Source organism: Nansenia antarctica (assembly GCF_963989245.1).
Source record: "Nansenia antarctica genome assembly, chromosome: 19".
Lineage (NCBI taxonomy): Eukaryota > Metazoa > Chordata > Actinopteri > Argentiniformes > Microstomatidae > Nansenia > Nansenia antarctica.
Genome location: NC_137692.1, coordinates 2,004,680 through 2,028,592, shown reverse-complemented (window position 1 = coordinate 2,028,592; position 23,913 = coordinate 2,004,680). Strand labels below are relative to the sequence as shown.

The following is a 23,913-nucleotide window of genomic DNA, read 5'->3' as shown; positions in this document are numbered from 1 at the left end:
CAGCCTGCCTGGTCCGACTACGTAACAATTGAGAATGGATTGTTGAGGTGCAAAAGAAATTGCATCGCACGCTGTGTGCATTGGGATGCGATTTTTTATGATTTTCTCGTAGACTTCAATGGTGTGAGTTGAAAATGGAATTTTGCGGCGCAACAAAAATCGCATCGCACGCCGTGTGCGTTGCAATGGAATGTTGTCGCGCAACAGAAATTGCACGCTATGTGCATTGGCCTTAACGTTACAGTAACGTAACGCTGCATGACAGTCGAGCATTTCAGAGATGTACAATCATAAATCAATTATTACCTGTGGCGTTTGGCAGCGGATGATGGTACACATATGTAAAGTTATCTGTCAAACGTTCGGCTGACTTGTACATGATGCGCATTTTTACCTATTTCCATGTAGCGGCACCCGCAATCTAATCTGAGCAGTTATTATGTAATATTATTAATGGGTTGTATCATTCATTTAAATGCATTATAGACCTTTTCTTTAACAAGCACAACAACAACAAAACGGTATTATGCCGATGTGCTGTGTGTCTAACGTTACAGGCTGCATGAGTCGAGCATTTCAGAGATGTACAATCATAAATCAATTATTACTGTGGCGTTTGACAGCGGATGATGGTACACATGTAAAGTTATCTATCAAACGTTAGTTTAATGTCATTACAATGCATTATAGACCTTTTCTTTATAACAAGCATAACAAAAAAATCGCTGTTATGCCTGATCACTTCCATTAGACTACTAAAGCAAGACACCGGAGCACTCATATCTGCGTGTTTGTCACAGGCTGACAGTCACCCTGGTGTTCCTCTGCCCCGGCAACTGACCCATAGAAATGTGCGAGATTAGCATTTCAGAGATGTAAAATCATGAAATAAATTGTGGTGTTTGACAGAGGGTGATGGTAGACATATTTAATGTGAAGTTATCTCTCTAAAGTTTTCTATCCACAGGCTGATATGTGCATGATAGGCGCAAATCCCCCCCCCCCCCCCCCCCTTGGTGGTATAAATTGTATTGCGGCATACCAAAACAACTCGCAATCTAATCCGAGCAGTTGTTATTATGTAATATTATTGATGGATGTGACATTTTTGATGGAGGGCAGTGAGCGGGAGACTCATCAAGGACATGTAGTTAATTAATGCAGTGGACAGCGGCTGTTTCTCCATGTTCCTGTCACTTCGGATTTCGGAACGTCATAAAATTAAATATGTAAGTCATGCATTTTTCCATGTTTCCCATTGATGGTATATGACGCCGTAAATTTAACTAAAGTTCAGCCGCGAAGTTGTTGCACTGTTGTCCTAAATCAGTGCAGACTGGTAGGGTAGGAGCACAGGTTTCATACAGGTTAGAGCGCCGTTATTCTGTCATGGTCTGACAATGAAGCATTGTTCTTTTTTATTTGATGACTTGTTTGATCGATTGATAGCGTAAAAGTGAAGTTGTGAATGAGTCGCGAGCGTCAATGCTTTTCTACGATATTCCTGATGACGTATCAGTCTTGAAGGGTTGTCCCTCTTCCATGATTTCTCAGGTGTGTTGATAATAAACGAAAAAAGATGCTTATAGCACACGCAACAGAATTAAACACAGCTGAAGAAGCATTGCGAGATGTGAGAATTCGCCGGCAACATAACGCGTCACCCGTACCGCGTCTATTTAAACCACTGTTGATGACGTAGCCGCCGTGAATTCATAGGGGTAGACTCCCCGTCACACTCCCAGGCACTCTGCACCGAGCAGCGGCCGTTGGCACAGCGGAACTTGTTGGGCCCGCAGGTAGGGTACTCTGGAGGGAGGGACAGGGGTCAAAGGTTAAAGGGTGTCACCCACACAGGTAGGGTACTCTGGAGGGAGGGCCAGGGGTCAAAGGTTAAAGGGTGTCACCCACACAGGTAGGGTACTCTGGAGGGAGGGCCAGGGGTCAAAGGTTAAAGGGTGTCACCCACACAGGTAGGGTACTCTGGAGGGAGGGACAGGGGTCAAAGGTTAAAGGGGGTCACCCACACAGGTAGGGTACTCTGGAGGGAGGGACAGGGGTCAAAGGTTAAAGGGTGTCACCCACACAGGTAGGGTACTTTGGAGGGAGGGCCAGGGGTCAAAGGTTAAAGGGTGTGTGTAAGTAAGTAAGAGTGTGTGTAAGAGTGTGTGTGTGAGAGTGGTGTGTACATGTGTGTGTGAGAGAGACTGCCTTAAAATACTAGTATTTACTTGTATTTTGGGGGAGAGAATGTCGGAATAAAGAAATGCATGACAAACTGGTTAGAGGAATCTGAATTGTTTTAAACTTTATTTGTCTGACGTCAAACGTGACGTTTAGCAATGTCCGGGTCCAAACCAGAAATTCCCTGCACCAGAGTACCAGTGTACTACAGCGGTAGAATGACAGTTTAATCGTTTTTTAGACTCGGATCTATTCATACAACAAGGGACACAGCACTTTCCCGTTTTTCCCATATTTGTCAGCGTCTTTGAGCCTCGGAAAAGCGCTATATAAACATAATTAATTATTATGACAACTTTGGACCCGGAAACACGTCACGACTTAAGAACCGAATAACAGTCATCTGTAGACCTGTGAACTGGCCAGGGGCGTACTCATGGCAATATTTGACGCATCACAATCCAGTGACCAAACTGGATTATGACACATTTTGGAATTAGAATCATATTTTTGTTATATTGTAGCCTACACACATGCTGTGATCATTCTTGTGAATAACTCGAACATTCAATGTTGACTATTGCTAACAGTTTAAATAGAAAACTACTACCGTCTCATTACACAGGCCCAAGACAATCAGCTATCATGGATACCACTCCTGTGAGTATTTAAATACCTTTTAGTTACCTAATAATAATAATAATAATAATAATAATCACTTTTATTTGTATAGCATTTTTCCTGCAAACGTTGCAACTCAAAGTGCTCCAATCATTATAGAATCATAATTGGATTATTTAGTCATTTAAAGGCAATATAAAAAATGCAATCATAAGAATAATAATCATAATAATACATTAGACTTAGATAGCGCTTTTCTAGACACTCAAAGATGCTTAACAAACTGAAAAGATTCAGTACTAATAATAAAAAGAAACAAACAAACAAAAAATATTGTTGTTTCCGTATCTGTCATTGTGTGAAAAAAGATTCCGGAAGATTCCGTGGATAGGATGGAAATAGACACGGAGAGAGAAAAGACAAGTGTCATCACGGCAAACCTGGCGTTCGTAGGTGAGAGCATTGAGAGGGCTTTCCGTAAAGAGAAACAAAACGCAGGTATGCTCTCCATTATCTGCTTTACAGGGCATTCGAAACATGAACCTTTTGGCTTTTCAAATCACTTCAGAGTCATAAATATATTTTATCTGCACAAATGATAACAGACCGTTGATTTTTTTTTCTCTTTCAGATATTAAATCCTGGCCATTCTGGAAATACACAACTTTCCGGAACCGACTACCAATACTACTACCGACTCTGCACCGAGCAGCGGCCGTTGGCACAGCGGAACTTGTTGGGCCCGCAGGTAGGGTACTCTGGAGGGAGGGACAGGGGTCAAAGGTTAAAGGGGGTCACCCACACAGGTAGGGTACTCTGGAGGGAGGGACAGGGGTCAAAGGTTAAAGGGTGTGTGTGTTTGTGTGTGTGTGTGTGTGTGTGTAAGAGTGTGCGTGTGAGAGAGGTGTGTACATGTGTGTGTGAGAGAGACTGCCTTAAAATACTAGTATTTACTTGTATTTTGGGGGGGAGAATGTCGGAATAAAGAAATGCATGACAAACTGGTTAGAGGAATCTGAATTGTTTTAAATTGTATTTGTCTGACGTCAAACGTGACGTTTAGCAATGTCCGGGTCCAAACCAGAAATTCCCTGCACCAGAGTACCAGTGTACTACAGCGGTAGAATGACAGTTTAATCGTTTTTTTAGACTTGGATCTATTCATACAACAAGGGACACAGCACTTTCCCGTTTTTCCCATATTGTCAGCGTCTTTGAGCCTCGGAAAAGCGATATATAAACATAATTAATTATTATTACAACTTTGGACCCGGAAACACGTCACGACTTAACAACCGAATAACAGTGATCTGTAGACCTGTGAACTGGCCAGGGGCGTAGTCATGGCAACATTTTGACTGATTATCTGCTTTACAGGGCATTCGAAACATGAACCTTTTGGCTTTTCAAATCACTTCAGAGTCATAAATATATTTTATCTGCACAAATGATAACAGACCGTTGATTTTTTTTCTCTTTCAGATATTAAATCCTGGCCATTCTGGAAATACACAACTTTCCGGAACCGACTACCAATATAACTACCTCCCACTCATCCACTAACTATCCCCAGACAAGCACCCCTCTAACCCTCTTCAACTGTCCCACAACTAACCACACAGTAACCACACACACTCCAACTACCACCAGGCTTCCTTTACTCCTTAATTACAACCCCATAATTACCCCTGGTCACTGTAGTTACCTACTAAACACTTACATTCCATTTTCATCAGACTAATTGCAATTTCAACTGTCTTTCATTAAAGTCATATTCAAAAGCCAAACTTGTGTTGCTTCTTCATTCCTCAAATCTTATGTGTATGCCTCCATCTCATATGTATGTCTCCATCCAACCCTAGGGTACATAAGGTTCAGAGATAGGAAATGTTAGAATAGGTATAGCATAGCATAGAGTACAGCACAGTGTTTTATTTGTATAGTATAGTATAGTGGATAGTGTACATAGCCTTTATTTATGTAAACCAGCTCTTTTCCCTTCTTGTTTTTAGTTTTTTTTTTTCCTAGCACCAGGGGAGCCCCCCCTCCCAAATTGCGTTGTATGGTACCTGTACTATATCAATGACAAATAAAGACCATTCATTCATTCATCTTATGTGTATGCCTCCATCTTATGTGTATGCCTCCATCTTATGTGTATGCCAGATTGCGCCCTCTGCCCAGATGTGAAGTGTTGTTACAGGTTTGTTTAAGGAATATGGCTCCTAACATATTGCTTATTCAAATATATAATACTGTATCTATATACCGTTGTATAATTCTGTTTAATTGCCGGCTGTCAGTTCATACTGAACACCACCAGGCCCACCAGGATGCACTAAAAGGGGGTCCCCCACACACGTAGGGTCCTCTGGAGGGGGAGACAAGTGTGTGTGTGTGTGTGTGTGTGTGTGTGTGTGTGTGTGTGTGTGTGTAAGTTTGAGAGAGAGAGAGAGAGAGAGAGAGAGAGATAGAAAACGAAGTAAAAAAAAAAAAAGGGGGTTCAAAGTTCAAAGCGGGGGGGGTCAGGGGGTCACACACTCACCACACTCCGGGGACTCGTCGGAGCCGTCGCTGCAGTCGTGGTCGCAGACAAAGTGCTTGGGGATGCACTGTCTGTTCTGGCACTGGAACTCGTTGTGGTCGCAGGTGTCGTTGAACACTAAAGACAGGAGACACGCCGGTCAGTCAACAACACGCTACTGAGAGACACGCCAGTCAGTCAACGTCTCATCATCCCCCTCTCATCCTCTCATCATCCTCCACTCACCACATACTCTAATAATCATCATCCTCTCATCCTCTCATCATCCCCCTCTCATCATCCTCCACTCACCACATACTCTAATAATCATCATCCTCTCATCCTCTCATCATCCCCTCATCATCCTCATCATCATCCTCCACTCACCACATACTCTAATAATCATCATCCTCTCATCCTCTCATCATCATCCTCTCGTCCTCCCCTCATCCTCCCTTCCTCCCTCCCTCCTCCACTCACCACAGCCAGCCTTGACGCTCTCGTCCGCCCTGTCAGGACAGTCCTTGTCCCCGTCACACCTCCAGCGCTGGGGGACACACACGTGGGAGCCGGGACACTGGTAGGCCTCAGGGCTGCATGTCCTGTTCTCTGGAGGGGAGAGACACGGCTAGGGTGAGGGGTGTGTGTGTGTGTGTGTGTGTGTGTGTGTGTGTGTGTGTGTGTGTGTGTGTGTCTGTGTGTGTCTGTGTGTGTAATGTGTGTGTGTGTAATGTGTGTGTGTGTGTGTGTGTAATGTGTGTGTGTGTGTGTCTGTGTGTGTGTGTGTGTAATGTGTGTGTGTGTGTGTGTGTGTAATGTGTGTGTGTGTGTGTGTGTGTGTGTGTGTAATGTGTGTGTGTGTGTGTGTGTGTGTAATGTGTGTGTGTGTGTAATGTGTGTGTGTCTGTGTGTGTGTGTAATGTGTGTGTGTGTGTGTGTGTGTGTGTAATGTGTGTGTGTGTGTCTGTGTGTGTGTAATGTGTGTGTGTGTGTGTGTGTGTAATGTGTGTGTGTCTGTGTGTGTGTGTAATGTGTGTGTGTCTGTGTGTGTGTGTGTAATGTGTGTGTGTGTCTGTGTGTGTGTGTAATGTGTGTGTGTGTGTGTGTGTGTGTGTGTAATGTCTGTGTGTGTATGTGTGTGTGTAATGTGTCTGTATGTGAGTGTGTGTGTGTCTGTATGTGTGTGTGTGTGTATATGTATGTGTGTATGTGTGCGTCTGTGTCTGTATGTGTGTGTGGGTGTGTGTATATTAATGTGCGCGCGTGAGTGTGTGTGTGTGTGTGTGTGTATATTAATGTGTGTGTGCGTCTGTGTCTGTATGTGTGTGTGTGTATATGTATGTGTGTATATGTATGTGTGTGTGTCTGTATGTGTGTATGTGTGTGTGTGTGTGTGTGTGTATTAATGTGCACGCATGAGTGTGTGTGTGTGTGTATGAGTGTGTGTGTGTGTGTGTGTGTATGAATGTGTGTGTGTGTGTGTGTGTGTTAACAGACACTCACTACACTTGCTGTCCTCGTCAGTGGCGTCGCCACGCTCCTCCATCATCCTTCTCCTCCCTCCTCCATCATCCTTCTCCTCCCTCCTCCATCATCCTGCTCCTCCCTCTTCCATCATCCTTCTCCTCCCTCCTCCATCATCCTGCCAGGACATGGACACACTGGATGGGAAGCATACAACCCATGCTATGGCTTCTGTTGTGTACCGAAGAGGCCATGTCTCCACAGCAGATCAATGCCTAGCACGGGTCCCAGAGAGGTCTCTCACCACCTTAAACACATTTGACTTGAATGGAGATAAACTTCACAGGTACATTTTGTGCATTCTTTTCTAAATCTGAAATCAGTTTTCATGTTTAAGTATTTGCTCAGTCACATGAAATACTAAAAAAGAATGGGTGGGGTGGGGGAGGGGTGTTCAATATGAATGTGTTGTCAGGTTTTAGAGTGTTCTGATTTGACATTTAATGCACATGACCACAAACGTATCTTCTCATTTCAATGTTGATTACAGATACATCAAATCTCCTAAGCGACCAGAACCACCTGAACTTCCCAAACCCGAGATACTGAACACAAACACAGCAGTCTCTAAAGCATCTGAAGACAGAGATCTGGTATGGAAGCTGACCCGAAACACACGTGAGAATCAGCAGCATGTCCCTGCATGGTCTGCATTCAATGCCTTCACGTCAGACACTACTTGTCCAGTAGCCAGTGTACTCTACATGCCCTTCATAAGAGAATCACCCACAGAATTGTCCACCATCTATACATCTATGATACGACTTGTACAGCTTGCTGCAGAACTGGGACAAGACCATATTCTTGTGACTGCAGACCTAGCTATTTATAGTAAAGCGCAACAGATCTTGTGGAGCAAACCACCACCTTTACAAGGAAAGATCACAATGAGACTGGGAGGAATGCATATCACGATGGCTTACCTTGCAAGCATCGGAAAGCTCTATGGTGATGGCGGACTCTTTGACATACTAACTGAGTCAGATGTGTATGCAGAGGGAACAGCTCGACAACTGCTGGCAAGAGGAGTAAGGAGCATAAAGCTAGCCTACACATTCATGCAACAAGGTGGATTTGTTGTTCGCCGGTCTGAGGATCGAAGCTTCAACTGTGTGGCTACTGATCAGGCTCTGGAGGAAACCATCAACCGAGAAGGCAAGAGTCAGGGTGGAGTTGTTGGCTTCACATTACGAAAGGGAGCTCTCACAAGATGGTTGATGTCAAGACATGTAACCACAGCATATGTGGATGAGACATGTAACCACAGCACATGTGGATGCCATGAAAGACATGTAACCACAGCATATGTGGATGCCATGAGAGAGCTGTGTGACACTGATGCAAAGAGCCCTCAAGCACACCATGAGCATGGAGCATCCAGAATGGACAGAGGTGAGAGAGACATACAGAAGAGAATGGAAGCAGTGGAGCAGAAGCAGAACCCTTTTGACCTGGATAGCATTCCTGAGCAACTGAGTAACATTGCAAGTGGTCAGGTTGCAGAAAAAGTTGATAAAGTTGCAAAAGAGCTCTCAAGCTTCCTCCAAGATGGTGCAAAGCAGTGTGCCATCTTTATTGAACAACGCCTGGCAAAATCCAAACGAACGAAGAGCTTCTGGGACCCAGAGAAAAGACAACAGTGTGCAACCTTCAAAGACATGAAAACGTCAGTTGGAGTCAGCGTACTTAGAAAGGTTCACATGGACTCAGATGTGCTCTTTCGAAGGTTACTTGCTGTCTCCAAGCAAAGAGAGGTGCCCATGAGAGGTGTCTCATGAACTCGCTGCTGTCCCCCCCTCTTTGTTTTGAGGAATGAGGAAGACGACAAAAGCTGACCTTGCTAAGAAACTGGAGTCTGTAGTTGAAGAGATACAGCAGCTGCCTAATGTTGCAGAACCATCAGCATATATCATAGATGGCATGGCTCTTCTACAGAGTCTCCATGACTCAGGCTTTCAGACACACAATGACCTGGGCGAGTGTGTCTGGAAAAAGATCACAACCTTATTGGGAAAGGAAGGCATCGACTGTGTTGTTATAGTGTTTGACAGATATGACCATCAACACTCAATAAAAGACCTTGAAAGGCAAAGACGAGGCACCATTCAAACCAGCAGACCAACACACATTATCACAGGACAATCACGTGTTCCAAACTACAGGAAATACCTGAGGATCAGTGGGAACAAGGCTGCTCTATCTAGCTTTGTCAGCAACTACATCACCAATACAGGGCCACAGAGAATCTCTTCAGTGAACACAGTCATCTTGGCAGGGGCTTTGAAAACGGTGAGGAGGTCAAGGTGGTTAATAAGTCTGGCGTTGACTGCTTGACGGATCTTCATAGTGACCAGGAGAAGGCTGACACGAGATCGGTGTTTCATGCAATGCACCTTGCACAGTCACATTCTCGTCTCATTGTCAAATGTGACGATACAGATGTTCTGGTTTTGCTTGTGTACTATGCAAGCAAAGGGATGTTTGGATCCTCAACAGTGTTCATGCACTCTGGACATGGCCCAAAAGAAAGATTTGTCCCAGTCTGTTCCATCGCTCAGAAGCATGGAACAGCACTTTGTGACTGCTTACCTGCATGCCACGCCCTCACAGGTTGTGATACCACAAGCAGCTTGTACAGAATTGGGAAGACTACTGCCTTCACGAGACTCAAGAGCCATCTGAGTGAATTAAAAGAAATGGCCAATTTTGGACTGTCTGGAAACCTAGAGGAGGCTTTTCCTGTAGCAAGAAAGTATGGCCAAAAGAAAAAGGAGAATGGGCATCCTTGCACCAACCTGGATGAGCTGAGGTACATACTAGCATCTACCACAGATTCATCAGCTGCAAATCTACCCCCAACAGAAGATGCCTTCCAGCAACGTGTTGAGAGCCTTATACCAAACAGCAGTGTGGCGTCACAGCCATCTGGCCAAGCCTCATCTCTGGAACCCAGTTGGTAGAGGGTGGAGGCTCAGAGAAGATGGGTCCATTGAACCTGTGATGTTCCAGAAACCACCGGCACCTAAGGAAGTTCGAGACATCACCCACCTGTACTGTAAGGACGGAAACTGCAATGATACCAGAGAATGCCCATGTCTTTCAGTGGGCTTGACTTGCACCGAGGTTTGCTCTTGCTCTTTCCCTGACTGCTCAAATATGATATTCACTGATGATAATGTGGATGGGTGACGGTGATGTGTTGCAGATTGCAGAGTGGAGGAGCAGGAGGAGTAGGATGATGGAGGAGCAGGATGATGGAGGAGGGAGGAGAAGGATGATGGAGGAGAGAGGAGAAGGGTAATGGAGGGGCAGGATGATGGAGGAGGGAGGAGAAGGATGATGGAGGAGCAGGATGATGGAGGAGGAAGGAGAAGGGTGATGGAGGAGCAGGATGATGGAGGAGAGAGGAGTAGGGTGATGGAGGAGAGAGGAGAAGGATGATGGAGGAGAGAGGAGAAGGGTGATGGAGGGGCAGGATGATGGAGGAGAGAGGAGAAGGGTGATGGAGGAGCAGGATGATGGAGGAGAGAGGAGAAGGGTGATGGAGGAGCAGGATGATGGAGGAGGGAGGAGAAGGGTAATGGAGGGGCAGGATGATGGAGGAGAGAGGAGAAGGGTGATGGAGGGGCAGGATGATGGAGGAGGAAGGAGAAGGGTAATGGAGGGGCAGGATGATGGAGGAGAGAGGAGAAGGGTAATGGAGGAGCAGGATGATGGAGGAGAGAGGAGAAGGGTGATGGAGGGGCAGGATGATGGAGGAGGAAGGAGAAGGGTGATGGAGGGGCAGGATGATGGAGGAGGGAGGAGAAGGGTGATGGAGGGGCAGGATGATGGAGGAGAGAGGAGAAGGATGATGGAGGAGGGAGAAGAAGGATGATGGAGGAGGGAGGAGAAGGATGATGGAGGAGCAGAGTGGATATACATATTTTAATAAAGGTGTTCTATTTCAATTTCAACCTGATTCAATTGGATCTTTATTTCCATTTGAAATGTATAATAAAAGTTAGGCTATCACGAAATGTATCATTTATTAAACGTATCATAAATATATTAACATTATAGACCAGCACTTACCTCAAGTGACTTACTTTGCAGTAACATTCAATTTGTTAACATTCTTCACCACTGATAATGGGCTTTGGACTGGACATTATGTCAATGTTTCATTTTCTTTCATTTGGGACACCTCATACATTTAGTGATATAACTCCCTGACTGTGCATGCTATATTTACTTGGTATTGCTGGATTCAGCACAACCTCACCTTTCCAACAAGTCATCATCTGTGTTTCTCTGACAATCCATGGCAGAGCTATTACAAAGTAAATGAGAACATTCTGCATAGATATTCATTTTTTACATTTCCGGTTATTTTAGGTATGTGTTTAAAGGTCTATATTTCCTACATGGATCAAGATATTCACATTCAGTTTTTTTTTCCTATTAGATTGAGCAACCTTCTGACTGGAGGCATGTGAAGTTTCAAAGCTCCCAGAGCTTGTATTAATAATCTACATGAGTTTATGTCTCAACTCCAATACGGCCAGGCTATATTTTTGTTCTTTTTTAGTTTTGAGGTGTATAAAAATATCTATCAGTTTAACCATTTTTGCAGTAAAATATTTTTATACAAGAATCCATTTCATATATGGGAGACACCTAGCAGTGACTACATCTCCGGTGAATTCACCCCGGAGGAGTTCGCTGCTGCCCTCCAGCATCTAAAGCCAGGGAAAGCTCCGGGGCCTGATTCCATCTGCCCGGAGCTTATTCTCCATGCCGCACCCGCCTTGAAGTCCTGGCTGAGAGCGTTCCTCACTTCCTGTTTGCGCCAACTCAAGATCCCCAAAATCTGGCGAAGAGCCCTAGTTATTGCGATCCCTAAACCGAATAAGCCTGAAGGGGACCCTAAGAGTTACCGTCCCATCTCTCTGTTATGCATCCCCTTCAAGATCCTCGAGCGTCTCATCTACGCCCGCATCGAACCAATTGTCGACCCGCTGCTCCCAGGTGAGCAGGCCGGGTTCCGACGGGGGAGGTCGACCGTAGATCAAGTCACCCTTATGACTCAAGACATCGAGGATTGCTTTTCGGCAAAAAAGAAGGCCGGGGCCGTCTTTATAGACCTGACGGCTGCCTACGATACCGTATGGCATCGCGGCCTCTCCTGCAAGCTGCTCCGCCTGCTGCCGGACAGGCACATGGTCAGAATGATCATGGAGCTCATCCGTAACCGCAGCTTTACCCTCACCACCGGTCGCGGACAGCTAAGCAGGCTTCGACGCCTTAAGAACGGCGTCCCTCAGGGATCGGTCCTGGCCCCCCTCCTCTATAATATCTACACCTATGACCTGCCAAACACACTCTCGCGGAAGTACGCCTACGCAGACGACCTCGCAGTGGTGTACTCTGCTGGAAATTGGCAGTCGGTGGAGGGGATTCTGAGCCAGGACATGCAGACACTAGTGGCATACTTCCGGAAATGGAGATTGAAGCTTAGCGAGGCAAAGACGGTGTCGGCTGCCTTCCACCTTAACAACAGGGAGGCTAAACGTGAGCTTAGAGTACACCTAGATGGAACTCCCCTGCCATGTTCCGCTGAGCCAATCTATCTCGGCGTGACATTGGACAGGACGCTCACGTTTCGCCGACACCTCGAGTCACTGCGCAAGAAGTTAACAGCTCGTGTGGCGTTGATGAGGCGACTGGTTTGCTCGGGCTGGGGCGCCGGCGCAAGGACCTTGCGCACGGCAGCCCTATCCCTCGTTTATTCAACTAGTGAATACTGCGCCCCAGTATGGTGTCGCAGTGCCCACACCCGCCTCGCCTATAAACGAAGCCTTGCGCATTGTGACAGGATGCTTGCGTCCTACCCCCGTGGACAACCTTCCCATCCTAGCAGGCATCCAGCCCGCAGGCCTCCGCCGCATGGGAGCCACAGCACGTCTCGCCTGCCGGGCCGTGGAGCTTAATAACCATCTGCTCCATGATAGGCTCACTATAACAGCGGAGCCCTCCCGGCGTCTCAAGTCGAGACACCCATTTGTGCCTGCCGCACAGGATCTCAGGCAGCAATGCAGAGATCTCAACATCAGTGCGGCAGGATGGGCGGATTATATGTGGCGCGCGGAGTGGGAGGCTAACACCTCCAAACTCCGCGACCACATCCCAGTCGCCGGCGCTGAGCCCCTCGGGATGGACTTGCCAAGGCTATCCTGGGTGAGGCTCAATCGTCTCCGGACCGGCGTCGGGCGTTTCCGCTCATCAATGCACAGATGGGGCTTGGCCCCAAATGCGTCGTGCGAGTGTGGCGCAGAGGACCAAACCGCAGACCATATTATCCTGGATAGCCCGGTGTACCACCCACCCAACGGGATGCATGGTCTGTCGGTATTAGATGACGAGACGATGACGTGGCTTCTGGAGGGGTGTCCAGAAATATAGCCCGGGTGAGCCCCTCAACCAGGTCTCGGGGTGGTAAAAGGGTAGCCCCTCGGCCCCGAGCCTGGTGGAGTGGAGAGGAAAAACAACTACCCATACGCCGAAGAAGGTCAGAGAGATAAGATGGGGCTAAACCATGTAGTGATTTGGAGACTAAGAGTAGGATTTTTGCTTGCAACAGGCTCATGTTGTGTTTGTTGATATTGCTGTAGATAAAAGTTGGTTGGGTACATCCCCAGGATAAACACTTTGGTGTGGACAGAGATGTGCTTATGTAAACAATAAAATATTGATTGCTTGTGTACATGAACAGGCAAAGTGTGGGAGGGACATGGTTGTGTGGAACATGGTTGGATATCAATATCTAACAATCTCCTGTCTATTTCTATCTCTGTCTCTGTCTCTCTGTCTCTGTCAATAAATGTATTCTGTCTAGCGTCCGTATGTCTCCATTCTAACTACAACCCTCGAATATGAGTGAGTTCAACGTCATTTTATGCAGTACAAGACTTGGAACACTCCCACGTTTGCGGAATGATTGACGCTATGAAGCTTCGGCGAGTAATCACATGGTTTGCCAAATTGACGCAAGCATCGATACATTATATATATACGGTTCTTTGGTGGAAAGCCATTTTTATAGCCATTTTTAGTCACCACAAGTCTGTTCAAACCCAGGCATCGAGACCAGCAGGAAAACACAACTAGATCTTCTATAATTCTAACTGGATAGTACTTCGTTTCCAGTCATAGTCAGCTAGATTACTTACTTAGCTAGCTTACTTTTACTTATCAAATGTACATTTTGTGATATAAACGCAGTGGAGACACTCTCAGCTGTCTTGCATCGCGCATAGCCCAGAGCTTATGTCTAATTGAGTCAACTGGTATTGTGGTTATCACCAAGTTCTCCCATACAGTGCTGATGGACTAGTATAGACCATTGCCGACATGTGTGTAAGGGGACAACACGGGAATAGCTTGGGATGTCGACATAGTTTGGTATTCCATGGAAATTATAGGGAGAAAGAGGCTGTGAGAGAACGGGGCTATAGACTCTCTACCCCTCTGTGATGATAACTGCGTCGCTGCTTTCACACGTCACGCGCAGTATCAACCAATGAAAATGCGTAGGGGCGTGGACAATATGCAAGATACGCCCCCAGATATTTGCATACAGATCTGATAAAGTGGAAAAGAAAGAATAAATGTGGAAAAGAAAGAATGAATGTGGAAAAGAAAGAATGAATGCGTAAAAGAATAAATAAATATAGAAATGTATTTCGTTATTACTGTGTGTATTCATTCATTTATTTGTTCATACATTCGTTTATGTATCTATATATTTATTGTTAATGTTGACAGACTTGGTCCTCCATACAGGGGGATGCAACCACACAAGGAAGACCAGGGTGGACATGAACATTCCCAGATATCATGAGCAGTATAACAACCAGGATACGGCAGAAAGTAGAGGATATGGTACATTGCTTCTTTTTTTAAACATTTGTGTTGGAGGCGGTGGAAGGTAACAAGCTCATGTTGTGGAGCAAGCGCATAATACAACATGATAACATAGGTGGGATGATGGTAGAGTACAGGTTATGCGATAGACCAAAACACGTTACAATCTGTAAAGAAACAATGTCTCTGTCGTGAGGACGAACATAGTCAGTTTCACGGCTGGGTAAGCGGGCAGAGTCATAGAGTTTGTAAACACGTGCAATGGGAGACGAAATCGAGGTAAAAAACGCGAGGGAAAAGCACAGTAGCTTGAGGCAGGCCATAGTTCACAGTCCAGGAGGGAGAGGAGAAAACAATAGGTAAAATACACTGAAATTGCAAGAGGAGGGGAGAGAGAGAGTGAACTGCCCAGAGAGTCAGTGTGTGTGTGTGTGTGTGTGTGTGTGTGTGTGTGTGTGTGTGTGTGTGTGTGTGTGTGTGTGTGTGTGTGTGTGTGTGTGTGTGTGTGTGTGTGGGGGCTTGGGAGCCAGGGAGGAGAGGAGGGGACCTGGTTCAGACAGCAGGCTGGGTCGAGGGGAGAAGCAGACAGGCAGACTGGGGCCACGGCAGCAGGGAGAGGAGGAGACAGGAGGAGGCAGGTGGAAGGTGATCTCAATCCAGGATCAGCAGCAGTGGATGTGGTTAGCACGTAGCAACCAGCTAAGAGGTTTCCAGGGCAGAACAGATGTTCCCCAAAGCAATCCACAAAGATGCACAAAATCCTTTCTATGAATGCTCAGCTTCCAATGCAAAGTATTTGCTTGGAGAAAGAGGTGCATAAATCAGGTAAAAACTCCTAATTACCAACAAACAATGAGCAAACAAAAGGACCATCTAATATTAGAACGAGCACAAACACAATTTAATTATTTCACACTCCATTTGACCAACCCGACAGTTTTATCATTATTTATTGCTTCTCATATTGCAACTAAGATTAATTCCATTTTACACTGGCATACAACTTGCAAATGACTTTGGTATGTACATGAAGCTCATAGTTGATAATATAGATGTATGTTCTATGGAAATAAATTAAACGATTGGGAAAGAAAGAAAATCTAAACATTTGTATCAGAAACACCCCCAAGACTCAGCTTGTTATTTTTGGCTTACTCTGAAAACACTAATGACTCCCTTTGGCCCATTTATGTTCTCTGCGTATATATTAGGCAGAACCAAAGAGCCAACACCTCCCCTTGGCCCACCTATGTCCTCTGCGTATGTATTAGGCAGAACCAAAGGGCCAACACCTTCACCTGTGACATTACTACCACAGATTCCAAAGAAGGTCAGAAACACTGGGATGAAAACAATACCATGGACCGCCCCAAACAAGATGACCAGGAACATGATCTTGAAGAACGTTCTGAAGATGTAGCTCTCAGCAGCGGACAGCACCACCACTCCCAAAATAGTAGACAGAGCACCCTGTATGATAGGATACCCTAAATGGAAGAGAGCATCTGTAGCTTTCTCGTTAGATGTTAGCTTTTTACTAGAGACAAAAGCGTAGGAAATGTGAGCAGAGAAATCCACAGAGAAACCAATGCAGATGACAAGATTGATCATGGATACAGAGTCTAGATTGACATCCCATAGCGCCATGAAACCAGCAACACCCACGATGACAGACGCTATGGCAAAGGTCACCCAGAGAGAACACACTGGGCTGGGGATCAACACGAGAGATATCACCAACATAGCAATAGTGGCCACTACGATGTTTTGGATGGTATTACTGACGATGACCGCATACTGGTCGTAGTATATGAAAGCAGGGTGGTAAACCACTATAGATCCCGGGCAATCACCCGATTCTGCTGTCTCTCTCATCTTATTCAACATGTCTTTTTCATCAACTGCTGTTCTGATGTTGACTGTCTGAACGAAAATACGTGAGGCGTATATATGATCATTAGATACTGAAAGATTCACATCTTGTCTGAAAAGGTGTGTAGCATTTGAAAGATCGAAGAAATAAGTCAAATTGTTAATGAATGTTTGTTTGTCATTGACATTCAAACTCGTCAGAGTTCCATACTTTATATACTCATGTAACCAAGACATGGTCATAGTTTCGTTAACCATTGGTCGATCATCAATTGTCAAACTCTCAAACTTTTTGAGACATATGTCAAGTGTATCCCGTGTAGCCTCATCCCAGTACAAGAACTCTGTGTCTGTAATAACGACCATAACATTTGGCCCGTAGTTTGAAAAGTACACGTCTTCACTATCATAATAGCTACGCACATACGAGCTGTCAGTCGCTAGATTTTTCAGATCTATGCCCTCTTGCATTTGGAGGCAACCGTAAATACTCGAGGCCAAATATCCACCGTAGATGAAGATCACAAACACTTTCGTCCAACGGTTTGTTAAAAATGGTCCGTAGTACGTCTTAAAAAAGTTATTAATGGGCATAACTTCCTCAGTACCAGTTTTATGATCGTAGGCTCCTCCTACGCAACAGAGGTTGTACTTCTCAGACATGTCTTCTGGCGGTGTGGGAACTGTCATACAAGAGAGCCAGTGCCTGTTACTCTTCTCTCGTCGTCCATTCAGGGCCAGAAAGGCACCAAAGAAGGTGATGTTGAAAAGGTAGCAGAACACCACAGCTGTACCAGTGTACATGCAGAAGGATTGCACTGAACCAAAGGGGGTTAGGAGGCCGATGTAGAACGCCAGGGCGTCAGTCAGAGTCGTGATGGTGATGGAGACAGCTGCGTCTTTGTATGTGGCTGCCATACGGTCCTCTACTTCGTCATGGACTTTACTCCGTTGCCAGCATGAAATCATGATGAACATATCATCAACACCAATTCCTGTAGAGACAAATATCAGTCTTTAAATAACAACATGTGATTTGATCGTCATCTCTGTTAACTTAAATCGTCATCTCTGTTGTCATAAAACCATACAACCCCAGAATATCATGTCATAATGATCCATTAGCAAAAATTAGCAACAAGAATTAGCAAACAAAACCACTATTTCTAAATTGTCCTTTTTTAAATCTTTGCCTGGTTTGTAAAATCTTTATTTCCTACTGACTGACTACTTGTAAACATCTTTACATCTTCTCAGACATTACATTATGTATGATATCCTATCAGGCTGGCCATGTAGAAATAACCACATAAACAAACATGACATATTGGGAGTTAATAATGCAGCATTAGAAGGGCTCATACATGAGTACAACAAGTAATAATGCATTATAACTGTTGGCTTTGAGAGTTACAATGGTTTATTGTCTCGTATCACTCCGCCGCACAGGTGTTTTATTGTTTGTGTTCAGGTTACTAGGCAACAGTCGAACAGTTGAAGTTCAGTTGTGGAACAATTTTTTGTTGGCGGAGCCAAAATAAATTAAATAAACAAACAAATCATAATCTGTTGTCGCTTATTACTGCTAACTAATACATCGCGCTGTAGAACAGTTGTATAAAAGCGATTATTGATTGTCTTCGGTCGACCGAATCACAGCCGTGCTGATATTCAGTATAACAGCACTCCCTCTCGTGTGATATTCAGTATAACAGCACTCCCTCTCGTGTGATATTCAGTATAACAGCACTCCCTCTCGTGTGATATTGCTTAAATAAAGACAGTTTTCAAGCTTACCAAGAATCAAAAATGGAGCTGTTGCCACAGTCATAGCGAAGGGCATCCCGCAGTACAGCAACAACCCAAAGCTGGACAGCACTGCCATGCCGGCTGAGAGGACACCAAACGTAGCCACCCAAACCTTGTTCCTCACACAGTCCAACCTAGAAAAGGAAAACACAGAAAAGAAAAATGGCTTTCCTTTAGAAGAGCACTCAAACATAGGCCTACTATGTAATATGCTTAAAACGATAAGGACAGCTAGTTTATTAAAACTCTCAAAGTAATCTTTATTTAAAAATAAAATAAAAACATATTGGAAACAGTGTAATTGGTGAGTTCTATGTTTTCCACTATGACTGTTGACGTATGCAAGTGTCTTGACTGTGTTGCATTCATTGATAACAAAAGTAGTGAAGTAGTCATCTTGAACATAATAGCATGCAGTTGTATCATTAGCAACAGCATCATTCAAAACTACACATTCTACAAAAAGAAGCCATGAAACATACCTCAAACAAGATATGATAGAGAAAGTAATTGCCAGGGCGTATGTGGATGAGAACAGAGGAATGATGGAGTCAGAGCTCTTCTCAAACTCTTCCTGTCTTGACATTGAAGTGAAATAAGATATTGACACGTCCTGCAAAAGATCAATGGGAAATAAGCTTTTAATTTCCAGCCAACATTTAGTAAAACAATTCAGTGATTCTGTTTCTAATGTTAACCATTCACAATAGTCAACTTGTTTTAGCCATTAATGCTACGTCATTTGAATGATACTGTAATCGTCTGAATCTCAGATTGCCGCTTTAAGTCTATACAAACAACAGCTTGTTCCTTATTAATGTGTTAAGACTCACCTCATTTCCTTGCATTTCAGAAGCCTTGACTATGAACTCCTTCAGCCACAAGCTATTTCTGCTCTGGTTTGCTTCGTTTAAGAAGTAAAAAAGCCTAATTGCTTTGGCACTTTTAATGATTTCGGATCCATCTTCTAGTTCCACGCCACCAATTTCAGACCCAAGGAAAGTAGTGTCGTTAAATGGATATGTGATAGTAGTTGTCTCAACATCACTAGGACTTTTCACAATATTGAAGATTGAATTCGACACACATTCGTCATTTTCCTTGACACACATGTCCTTGAAATATAGTCTCTCCACTGACACGGCGTTCGTTGTGTAATCACAATCCTCTATTATTTCAAAAGCAGCAGTTACAAGGATGTTTGTTTTGCTCGTAATAATGAGAGATGCATAGGTCCCTTCGGTAGAAAGTCGCAAGCGAGAGAAGTCGTCATCGTCCTGAGGAAAGTTCTCCTGGACCACCCGTCTCTCTGCTTTGGCGGGTCCGTTCAGAGGTGTGAACTGCCCTTCAATGTCGTTCGCTTCTCTTTCTCCAAGGAAGTAAAATCCTCCCCCAAGACCCGCAGAGACGACCATGGGAATGATCAAAAACCACCAGGGATGTGTCCCAACAAACCTTCCCATTTTTCCGAATGCTTGGGATATGGGCTTTTCAACGCAGTTGGTATTGCACCCAGGCATTTTCGATGGTTTATTTTTACTTGAGGTATTTAATAAAGTGCCCACTAAATTATCCCTGCATCTCTGTTTCACAACTCAGTCAGACTGCATGTCACACATGAACAGAAGAACATGATCAACAGGAGTCCGTCGTTAATACTGCAGCTGTCTCAGCCTAACAAGCTGCGATGTCCATGCTACGTCAGAGCAATAACTGGTGACATATTAACAGATGAGGTTAATTATTATAGTTTACCGTGAAGTTATAAAATAATAGATAGGCCTACGTTTCTGAGGAAAGTAATAAATGAAGTGGATGATGAACATTATGGAGACAGTAGTAACCATAACGGAGTATGTGGTGTCAACTAAAACCCTTCTTGTTTGTTATGTTGAACTGAAAACATCTTCTGAATGAGAAACATGAGAAAGCTAATTGTGTGATTGTGACAATAACTGTGGTGACATTAACAGATGAGGAAAACAGTATTTCCTTATTATAGTTCCCGTGAGGTTATAAAAGATTAGAGGCTAATAGGACTACGTGTTATATCTCTATTTCTGAAGAGTCAGCATGCAACTTGCAACCTGGAGTGTGTGTGAAGATGACCTCTTGGATGGGGTTGGATTCGGTGAACATGAGGTGGTTTCCCTCTGAGAAAACACTCTAGACAATTTCCTTATTATAGTTCCCGTGAGGTTATAAAATAACAGATACACGTTGCAATGAATTAAGCGGATCATGAACATTATGGAAACAGGTCAGGTCATTTTGATCATGATGTAGTAACCATAATGGAGTATGTGGTGTCAACTAAAAACATTCTTGTTGAACTGAAAACATCTGCTGAATGAGAAACATGAGAAAGCTAATTGTGTGATTGTGACAGGGCCTGTGGAGGGCCACTACCAGAGAGGTTCAGGGGGGAAATCAGAAATGAGAAACATACAGCGTTTATTTTCTGTATTCACATTCAACACTTTAAAGGAAGGTATACTTTTGCAGGTTTATGAAGTGGTTTAAATTAGTTAAATAGACAGTTATGCATTTCTGATTATTGATCTGGTTAAAACATAAGGTTTGATTCAATTTCACTGCATATCCCATAGAAGTCAGGTCAGAAACACTGGGATAAAAGCAATATCATGAACCGCCCCAAAGATGACCAGGAACATGAAGAACGTTCTGAAGATGTAGCTCTCAGCAGCGGACAGCACCACCACTCCCCAAATAGTAGACACAGCACCCTGTATGATAGGACACCCTAAGTGGAAGACAGCATCTACTATAACTTTCCCAGTAGCTGTTGTCTATTTACTTTAGGGTTTACTCTGGGTGTGCTGGTGGTGGGGCGGGGCGTGTGTGTGGGGCCGCTGCTGTGCGCCGGTAGGCAAACTGGTAGTAGTCGCTCTATGAGTAGAGGGCTGCAAGGGAGTTTTCCTGGATGCTCAGTGTACAGGTTTGTTACCTTTGCCTGCTTGTCATCATGTGAAGCGCATTGAGTCACATCTTGAGAGAAATGAGCTATACAAATAACACTCGATTTGATTTGAAGATTGATGATGGATACAGAGTCTGGATGGACAGTCCTAATGTCATGAAACCACCAACACCCACGATGACAGAGGCAATGAGGCACAAATGTGTACATTTCAAGCCTGCAAACTGCGACACTTTAAATGAATGTGCAATAACACTATGTGCAATATGACAACCCTAGTCGTCTTATCTGTACAGTATAGTATAGTGGATAGTGTACATAGCCTTTATTTATGTAAACCAGCTCCTTTCCCTTCTTGTTTTTTTAGTTTTTTTTCTTCTTTCCTAGCACCAGGGGAGCCCCCCCTCCCAAATGTCGTTGTTTGGTACCTGTACTATAGCAATGACAATAAAGACCATTCATTCATTGGCAAAGGTCACCCAGAGAGAACATATGGGGTTGAGAATCAATACAAGAGAAAACACTAGTAGATTAGATTAGATTAGATTCAACTTTATTGTCATTGCAGAGTACAAGTACCAGACAAGGAAATACAGATCAGCATTTAACCAGAAGAGCAAAAATAGTGATATAAAAACATGACAGTGATAGTAATAGGTGCAGTATGGCACGTACGGTAGTTAGAGATACAGTTATGAGCTATGCTTAGTTAAGGTAGATATGTACAGTTATGGTAGATATGTACAGTTATGGTAGATATGTACAGTTAAGGTAACTATGTACAGTTAAGGTAGATATGTACAGTTATGGTAGCTATGTACAGTTAAGGTAGATATGTACAGTTAAGGTAACTATGTACAGTTAAGGTAGATATGTACAGTTAAGGTAGCTATGTACAGTTATGGTAGATATGTACAGTTAAGGTCTTCCTGGAGGCACTTGATGGTAGAGAGTTTGGTGCCGATGATGCTCTGGGCGGTTTTCACCAATCGTTGCCGGGCCTCCCTGTCAGACACAGTGCAGTTGTCAACGCTACCTGAGCTATCAGAACAATACTTCCCTGTGAAAAAACAGCCGTGACAATTTCCTTAAATAAAGAAATAAGGAAATTGTCAAGGCTCCCCATGGAACTCCCCATGACAACACCTGGGGGAGATAGAGGAACACAACCAAAACACAAAAACAGCACAGACACACACACATACCAGGCCGTATCACTGACCAATGATTGATATGATCCCCATAAGGAAATAGTGTATTTCAAAGTGTATTTCTATGGTACCAAAAAGAGCAACGTGTTAATGAGTTCATAGAACAAACCCTCAGATATGACACACGTTTACAGTATATTCTCTTATTATGGGTCTCAGCAGCAAAGCTATGCAGAACACCTTTGTAATTTGAAGTCATAGCTGATGTTTTATAACTCACTACTAATCTGGTATCTGTTGCCCCTTGTAATGTTTAGGACTACCACTGAAATGGGGTGTTAACACATTAACGCCCTGTTTACACAGATTAACTAACTGAGAAACCATTTAGTGATGATAATGTATCAGCATTTTCTCTTAATGACTGCCAGCTAAAAAGGTAGCCTATAAAGACACTAACAATCAATGAACAAGTCAAAGGGGCTAGAGACAGGCTTAGCATCCAATCTTGTCCTGTACCTCAATCTTATGTTCACTTAAGACTTTGACTTGAAGTGAAGAGATTTCAGTGTGCATCTGGTGTGACAAACAGCCAGGATGGAGGATGAGGAGGGGGACATTGCAGTTGTTGGCATTGGCTGCAGTTTTCCTGGAGGTTTGACAATTTACGTTCTTTGTGATCATGTTTGCTGATGTATTTGATTGTAGTCTGTATTTTACATTCTAAAACATCATTTGAGACACGTAATGCAAAGAACTCTAAAGATGTCTGAGAACAGTTCACTAGAAAATGCATCACTAGAAAATGATCTGTTAATTGGCTATTAATGCTATGGAAATGGATTTCAGAGATAAAACCATCCCTCAGCTACAAACGCTGCTAACTAGCACATAGCTACGAAGGTCTAAACTGTATTTGAATAACATCACAACATACTGAGAGAACATCGACATGCTAAAAACACATAACGACGCATAATTAAATGAACACACAGTTCTTGCTTTTGAACACGTCCTAAAAAGAACGTATGTTTACAAGTTACCTACAGCAAACAAGAACAGTGAATCCAATCCACAAATTATAAGTATTTAGTGATCGTTAAACTGTTGATTATGATATCGAGTGGGTACTTTAAAACGTCAAGTTGGTGTTGTGAAAAAAAAATTAAACTAGATATTGTTGACACAATAAGTTTCACTTTCACTTTTTGACGCCTTTGAGTGAGCGTGTAAACCGCACGTTCACCAGTCGCAGTCACATTAACAGATGAGGTGGTTTCCCTGTGAGAACAGTGTAGACAACTTCCTTATTATAGTTCCTGTGAGGTTATAAAATAACAGATACACGTTGCAATGAATTAAGCGGATCATGAACATTATGG

The 23,913-nt window shown here is 43.9% G+C and overlaps 1 protein-coding gene across 1 annotated transcript; it reads right to left on the bottom strand.

Moving 5' to 3' along the window:
• Positions 1-1,733: 1,733 nt before the first annotated feature.
• On the bottom strand, positions 1,734-19,959 carry LOC308174268 (patched domain-containing protein 3-like; the record flags this gene model as incomplete). The annotated part of the gene is made up of 8 exons (XM_080549341.1): positions 1,734-1,809; positions 3,500-3,563; positions 5,351-5,467; positions 5,810-5,938; positions 16,057-17,625; positions 18,428-18,573; positions 18,922-19,052; positions 19,273-19,959. The coding sequence occupies 8 exons, from the start codon at positions 19,957-19,959 to the stop codon at positions 1,734-1,736; spliced, it is 2,919 nt and encodes a 972-aa protein (XP_080405467.1).
• Between the last annotated feature and the right edge of the window lie 3,954 nt (positions 19,960-23,913).